This window comes from Zeus faber (genome assembly GCF_960531495.2).
Source record: "Zeus faber genome assembly, chromosome: 14".
Classification (NCBI taxonomy): domain Eukaryota; kingdom Metazoa; phylum Chordata; class Actinopteri; order Zeiformes; family Zeidae; genus Zeus; species Zeus faber.
Genome location: NC_137200.1, coordinates 25,235,875 through 25,243,358, shown reverse-complemented (window position 1 = coordinate 25,243,358; position 7,484 = coordinate 25,235,875). Strand labels below are relative to the sequence as shown.

Below are 7,484 nucleotides of genomic sequence, written 5' to 3'. Positions count from 1 at the left end.
TAGGAGAGAGTCCCTCGGACCGATCCAAACGTCCCCGCATATAAACATGACTAAACATGTGCATTGCTGCCTGCGGCTATTATTATTATTATTATTATTATTGTTAATAATACTTAAATTATTTTATTTTTTATTATTATTTTATTATTACTATTATTATTATTTTTTTTAAATCTACAGCCAAAGTTACATGTACGTGTACATGTTACAATTTTACAATTTCATTAAAGTTCTTTAAAACCCTGTACAAATACCTTAATTTTATACACACTAGAAAATAAAAAAAATCTGGTGCACCAGATAAATACCATAGATATGGAGGATGAGCTGTAGGATCATTATATAACCCGTTTCATGATTATGTCTTCATGTTTTCCTGTGTTAACCACAAAGTGCTCTGTGAAAATTTGTGTCGTCGTAAAATAATTTACTTAGAAATCCTGGACAATGGTATGGTGATGTATGTTTATGTCATTTTTGACTGTGTTTTCTTCTTTTGGGGCTTTATTATGTTATAATGATAACTGCTCTACCAGTTTACCAAAACAATATACTCTAATGACGATCTTATTTATTGTCTTTTAAAGAATAAACACACGCTGAAGACAGTAGGTTCATGTACAAAATACAGAGATTGTACTTTTACTCAAATTAATCAGTTCAAGCAAATTCAACAACTAAAAACATTCCAAACACTTGTCGGACTCCGTTAAGTTTGTGGCAGTTAAGTCCAAGGTCATGCTGTTGAATTAGAATCCAGTTAATCATTCATTGAATTGTCAAAACAAAACGTAATGTTTTATTCCCCTGGAAATGATCTCGTCACAGGCCTCTGATGTTGTCAATGGTTAAATCGATCCCCCGCATATGGAATTAACATATAATGTGCATTAGTTACAGACAAACGCAGTCGGGTAAGATAGTCACAGTACAATTCAGCATCAAACGAATGGACCTTTGACAAACTTCCTGTTCCACACCCACTCCGCTTCTCACTGGCTCTACATGCCGTCCAATGGGGCCAACGTTTAAATCGGAAAAAAAACCCTAAAAAACATGCTTGAGCTTCTTTTCGAAAAACAGGAAGCTCCCAATATCGTCAGAAAGTGTACACCGTGCGTTTCATCAGCCTTTCACCGACTACCTGCGGCTGGAAACGGGAAGTTACGTCGCTTCCTACTTGCTGTAGCTCTGGATGCACTGTGGCAATTGCGCAATGTGGTTTGAAATAAAATGAGCTATTACTGTTATTAAAAAAAAATACACAGAGATGCATTAACGCCAGTTTTCTGTTGTAGAAAAAAGCAGATTCATCTTCAACGTTTGCCCCATTGAACTGTATTGAAGCTGCAGCAGAGTGATGAGTTGTGCTATGAAGTTAGAAATGATGGAACCAACATTTTAACAAGGTCTGGTTTGAAAAATAAACTCCCCTCCTTAATAATACAAAATCTAATTGTGCTGTACTTCATATTTATAAATTAACGTATGTATTACTTCGCTAAAATCTACGTTTGGACGAACTATAGATAAAGGCATATGAACATCATTGTGCAACAGTTGTCTGAGCAGAGGCGCCTCTTTCCCTTCCAGACAGGACGGCGTCCATATTGGAAAACACGACATTGGCAAATAATCAAATTGTTGTAACTGATCGACCGCGGGAATCAAGGTTTGCCTGCGTTTTTTTCTCCCCTGAGAGTTTGCGCTGAAACACTCACCCGCTCGCTGGACTCTAATCGATGACCTCTGACCTCTGTAAGCTGTGTGGCTGACGGGGGTTTGCCCCAAATGACTCCTAACTTCAAACACCCCGAGGCGGGACTGGCCAGCGAGCCAGAGCCGCCAGAGAAACACTAAACTCCGCCCTCTTCCTGTTGATCCGGCCTGAACCTCTTGGTTTGCCCGGGGAACGGGAACTGGGGCACCTGGTTGAAGTGACCCGTCAGGAAGATGGCCACGGTTCCCAGGCTGAAGAGGAGGATGGCCACCCAGAAACACACCTTGTCGATCATCTTTCCGATCAGCACCCAGCTTTCCATCTCCTGTTTGGAAAGAGTGGAAAGATAAAGCTGTATGAATCCCCAAATTGGGGAAAAGCAGCGTGAGGGAACCCCACGGACGGCGTAAAGGCCACTCACGGAGCCGATGTCGTTCTGCTGCTTCTTGCTCTCAGCGATGAAGTTACAGGCGTCCACACATTGTTTGATCTCGGGCGAAGCTTTGGCCAAACTCCTGTACAAGTTGGCCGTGCTGCTGACGTCTATAGCGTCCTCTGGAGGGAGCGAGAGGGACTGGGCTTAGCCAACGCTGCGGCGTTGGGGATGGTGCGGTTTGAGCAGCCACACCTGTCCCGGGTCTAGGTAATTGGGGACCCGGGATCAGTGTGGCTGTACACCTGTTGTTCGTTGGGTGGTCTAACGAGCAACAGGTAAAACCCCCATCCACACACACGCTCAGGAGAGAGGAGCCTTTGTCATGACATGCTGTCCATCTGCTCCTGGGCTTATTCTATCAAGCCCCCTCTCTACAATAAACTGACGAAACTGCCACGGACGCCATGACAGCAGACCAGGTTCCGATTTATAGACGGGACGCCCGTTTCTGACCACGTTAAGAGAGAAAGTCGTTCCAGTAAATAATTTGGCGCCTTTATGTATGTAAAAAAAAAAAAAGCTTCATGGAAGATTGGACAATTTTCAGAATAATGTGTTTATACTGAGTGGCTCTGAAGCGTTGATCCTGTGAACTATAGTTCAGCTGCATGAAACACCAACGTCGGCTCGGAGATTCTTACCAGAATGTTGTTTTTTTTCAACAGGCGTAAATATCTCAAAGCCTCTGATCAGATCAAGACAATCATCGCAAAACCAAATTCTGAATTTGTTTTTCAAATATGATGGCGATGCAAAAATAAAATGATGATCTTAGTCACGGGGTTCGGGTTTAAAATATTAGCATGAAGTACACAACGAGTATATGTAAATCAGGGAGACGGTTCTCAAGTAAACAAGCGGCTACATCCACGGCCTTAAGCAGCCGCTACATAGTCAAAATGCTGCTTAATGTGACAAACAGTGTACTGTGTTAATATACGAGCGTAAATCATCCAGAATGAACAGTTGGATCTTTACCAAAGGAGTGCATGAGGCTGTGTCTCTCCCGCTGCTTGTGGAACAGCATCTCACTGCGCGGCTGCTTCAGCACGTACTCCTCCGCCCGCTGCATCAGGCCGAAGGAGCTACGCCGCCGCTCCCTGACGCCGTTGACCTCCGCCTGCACCTCGGCATCGTCCACCAGCGACGACATCCCCAAGAAGTGGGGGACGAGCTCCAGAAACACCTGAGAGAGGGGTGGGGGGGGCGCCGCGCCGCGTTAATTGTGTCTCAACGGCCGACCGGCCTCGGCGGCAGCGGCTGTGGCAGCGGCTGTGGCGCCGGCTGTGGCGGCGGCGGCGGCGGCGGCAGCGGCGGCGGCAGCGGCGGCGGCGGCGGCCTGGGCTTCTACCTACGTGTTTGATGCTCTGGGACATGGTGTGCGTGCTGGGGCTGCGCAGGGAGAAGTTGAGCACCACGATCTGGTTGGTGGCGATCAGCGTGGTCACGCACATGACGAAGATCAGGTACCTTGAGGAGAGACGTTGGAGGGGGAGGTGTGACTGGGATCGCGGGGGCGGCAGATTGGAAGGCGGGACAAAACACACGGGCACGCGCGGACTCACTTGCCGATGAGGGGGACGGACAGAGATGTCTCAGGGACCTTCTGAGCAATGAGAAAGAGGAAGACAGTCTGAGCCAGCAAGACAGAGATGGACACAGTCAACTTCTGTCCACCAGCTGCGGAGGGTACAGCAGAGAGTCAGGGAGGGCGCTCTCCTGCCAAATGCTGGACCACATGTGTTAGGGAGATGAGACTAAAACTAGGACCCAAACAGTCATTAGTGGACGTCTTGGAAATTAAGTTTGACGACTAATCATTTTGCTGGGGACCCCCTGGAAGCTCTAGAAGGGCCGCTGGGGGTCCCCGCCAGAGCTCTGACATTTTCTTCTCGGGTAAGATCACAGAGAACACAAACACCCAGCCGTCAATGGATTCTCAAAATAAAATGGTGTCGACACTGACCTTGCGCAGGTAGGAAGTAGGCGAGGACGACCAGGGAGGAGATGAGGGAGCAGGGCAGGATGATGTTGATGATGTAGAACAGAGGTTTCCTCAGGATGATTAGATTGAAGTAGACCTCTTGATACTCCAGGTCGTCGGGACTGTAACGCTTGTTGATCAGCTTCCTGGCCGGACGATGCATGATGGCCCACTCGCCGTTCTCTGAAGGGGGCGGGACACGGGTTTAAGGGCAGCGTTAGAGGATAGCGCACGCTACACGCGAGGACAGGTGGTGATCCGTATGATTAGATGGGTATTTAAGACTCTTTTAACTGGCACTCCGTAAGGAACAGCCCGTCTTGTGTATTATTTGCGCTCTGCATGTCTGTTGTAGCCGACGCCCCGCGTCCGCATGGCTGTGCGCAGGCTGCGGGGGGCCCGGAGCTAAACCCAAACCTGGATGCACCTGTGAAGGCCTCAGGGTCGATTTCCACCCACTCAATCGTCTTCCCCTCGTCGTTCACCGCCAGGATGAGGTCCAGTTCATTGGCACAGTAGGTTTGGGACCTCAGGACGTGTAATGATGGAAAATATAATTAGGATTCAATTACCATAATAATAAATATATATATATATATATATACAGAATATTAGGGTGTATATACTGTAAATAAATAAATGCTAAAATATCTAAGCAGCATCTAACTCTCCTTAGATATTTTTGGAAGGTTTACAGTGAATAATTGCGTCCTACCTGAATACCAGGGTGCAGTTTTGGTAGTCAAAGGGGAAGTAGGTGATCTCGATGGCGCACGTGCTGCGAAAGATGGCAGGAGGCAGCCAGTACATGGCCCCGTTGGACGAGATCAGAACGTTGGCGTAGTACGCCACGTCGAACTTGCCGTCGATGCTGCAAAGAGCGGGGTCCAATGAGGGCGAGGCGGAGATGGCGACGGAGCTCAGAAACGGGGACATTTGAAGTGGTTTGAGGAGCGCACGCACGCGCACACACACACACACTAGTCCTTACTTATTCTCAAGGACGATGTCAGGGAGCCAGACAATGCTGTAGGGCACACGGATCGTGTCGATGTTGTAATAGTCCGATGGATTCCAGACAAGGCGATAGTCCGTCCATTGCTGTGTGACATTAGAGACGGGGTCAGTGACCCGTCCAAACAGACTGGACGACTGATTTAGCAGTGAAGAGACAGCGTCCGACTGAAGGAAAACAGTCTCCACGCTTGAAAACACAACACTTGCGAAAAAGCTAAAAAACTGTAGTTTACTGCAAGAAAACAGATATATCGTCGGGAAAGACAAAATTAAACTCACAATCTCGATCCAGACGTTGGTCGTGAGAGTCTCCTCCTTTTCATTCTGTAAGTGGCATCATATCGAAAATTTAAAGAACACAGAGCATAAAACACGAGGTAAACACTTCCATCTGTCATTTACAATGTGGGACCACCAACCATTTAAGGAAAAACCTCCCCATTAATGTATGATTCTGAATATAGCAAAGACTAGAGGGAGCTAGTTTTGTTGTAGTTGACGTGTGGACCCCAGTGCTATTTGCTGTTTATTATACTGTCCCTCCATTACACTGTCTCAGTTGGGATGAATCACCAACCCTCCGCTCAAAGTCCCGAAGGCACATGGAATGTGTTGCTCCACCCTTCGGGTCCCGCTCACCAGCGAGATGAGGTTGGTGAGGGTGAGCTTGATCTGGACCTCCACCTTGTCCTCAGGATGCACCACCGGTCGGATGTTCTTGCTGTAGTCTTTGAAGAGGTCTCTGATCAACTCGACCTCCTCGTTGGACTCCGCCCCTTCGGGGAAACACAGCGAGGAACACGTTTGTGTGTGTGTGTGTGTGTGTGTGTGTGTGTGTGTGTGTGTGTGTGTGTGTGTGTGTGTGCGTGTGTGTGTGCGTGTGTGTTATTTCGCCTGCATGACTGTATGGAAGGAGTTTACAGGGCACAGTACCACAGCACCCTACTTAAAAACACTCCTATTCCGTTGGAATCGTGACAGGCTTCCATGGTAGCAAAGTTTCTCAAAAATGCTTCAGAGTTGGAAAAATACCGGGACGGGGTTGGAAAACAGGCGGCCGTGGCGGCGGAGATGCCGACGCAGCGGATGCCGCCGCAGCAGCAGCGTGCGCCGGGGGCTGGAGGTCCTCAGGGACAAAAAAGGAACATTGGGACTTACTCTGCACGGTCACCGTCGCCAGGAGGGTCAGAAGCGTCCACGCCCAAGGGGAAGGTCCTGCCATCGCCGCCGTTCTCTGCAAACGCTTTGGAATAGATGGGTCGCTGCTCTGTGCGTGAGAGAGAGAGCGAGCGAGAAAGAGACAGACAGACAGACAGAGGAAAGTGGAGGTTATTTCCGACAGGCTCATCCACCCCCGTCGCCCCCCGCCCCCGTCAGCCCCACCCGTCCCGCCCGTCCCCCCGGTCCCCCAGCTGTCGTCCTGCGTGGCTGTCGTCCTGCGTGGCTGTCGTCCTGCACGGCTCCGATTACACTGCAGCCGGGACGCAGCTCGGCTCCGTCTCCAAGCTCCACGTGATGACCCCTGACGTGAGAATATCAACTTGTTATTAACTTCTCACCGCAATTTTATTTGTTCACGGCAGGTCTGAATGAAACCATCAACAGAACCAGAATTCACACAACCAGAATAAACACGACCAGAATAAACACGACCAGAATTAACACGACCAGAATAAACACGACCAGAATTAACACGACCAGAATAAACACGACCAGAATTAACACGACCAGAATAAACACAACCAGGAGGAGGTGCCGGTGGACTGGAAATAATACTTTGTAAACTAATACTAATAATACCCAATACTACGCAGTTCATGTATCAGAGACACTGTCCCTGCGTCCGAAATGACACACTACGTACTACACAATACTTCCTAATACTACTCCCAAAATATTACTTCCTAAATACTACTTACTACATAGTACATACTCAATATATACTACACACTACTTCCTAATTACTATTTACTACATACTACATACAACAGAATACTACTTACTACATACAGTACTACATAGAACTTACTACTACTTACTACATACTACATACAGCATACTACTACTTACTACATACTACATACAACATACTACTTCATAAATACCATTTACTACATACTACACAATACTTTGTAATTACTACTAACTACATACTACACACAACATACTACTTCATAAATACTATTTACTGCATACTACAGATTATACACTACTTCCTAAATATTACTTCCTGTGAAGTCTGGCAGGATGGATGGTGGTAAATGTGGAAGGTCTTGTGACCGCTGCTGATAGACAGTTTATACACTGATGTAAAGGCAACGTCGAGA

At 47.4% G+C, this 7,484-nt stretch overlaps 1 protein-coding gene across 1 annotated transcript; it reads right to left on the bottom strand.

The window, feature by feature from the left end:
• Window positions 1-554: 554 nt before the first annotated feature.
• Window positions 555-6,489, bottom strand: chrne (cholinergic receptor, nicotinic, epsilon). Its single transcript, XM_080013115.1, has 12 exons — window positions 6,316-6,489; window positions 5,797-5,933; window positions 5,437-5,481; window positions 5,132-5,241; window positions 4,856-5,011; window positions 4,568-4,668; window positions 4,123-4,323; window positions 3,722-3,836; window positions 3,512-3,626; window positions 3,135-3,342; window positions 2,142-2,275; window positions 555-2,045 (listed from the first exon to the last, which is right to left on the bottom strand). The coding sequence occupies exons 1-12, from the start codon at window positions 6,377-6,379 to the stop codon at window positions 1,857-1,859; spliced, it is 1,575 nt and encodes a 524-aa protein (XP_079869241.1). The 5' UTR covers window positions 6,380-6,489; the 3' UTR covers window positions 555-1,856.
• Window positions 6,490-7,484: the final 995 nt, after the last annotated feature.

Excerpts from the sequence above, each read along its gene's own strand:
- chrne (XM_080013115.1), bottom strand. The coding sequence starts at position 6,379 with ATGGCAGGACCTTCCCCTTGGGCGTGGACGCTTCTGACCCTCCTGGCG. Across the intron at positions 5,482-5,796 it reads TCACCAACCTCATCTCGCTG|AATGAAAAGGAGGAGACTCT; the intron begins GTGAGCGGGACC and ends TGCCACTTACAG. Across the intron at positions 2,046-2,141 it reads AGCAGAACGACATCGGCTCC|GAGATGGAAAGCTGGGTGCT; the intron begins GTGAGTGGCCTT and ends CTTTCCAAACAG.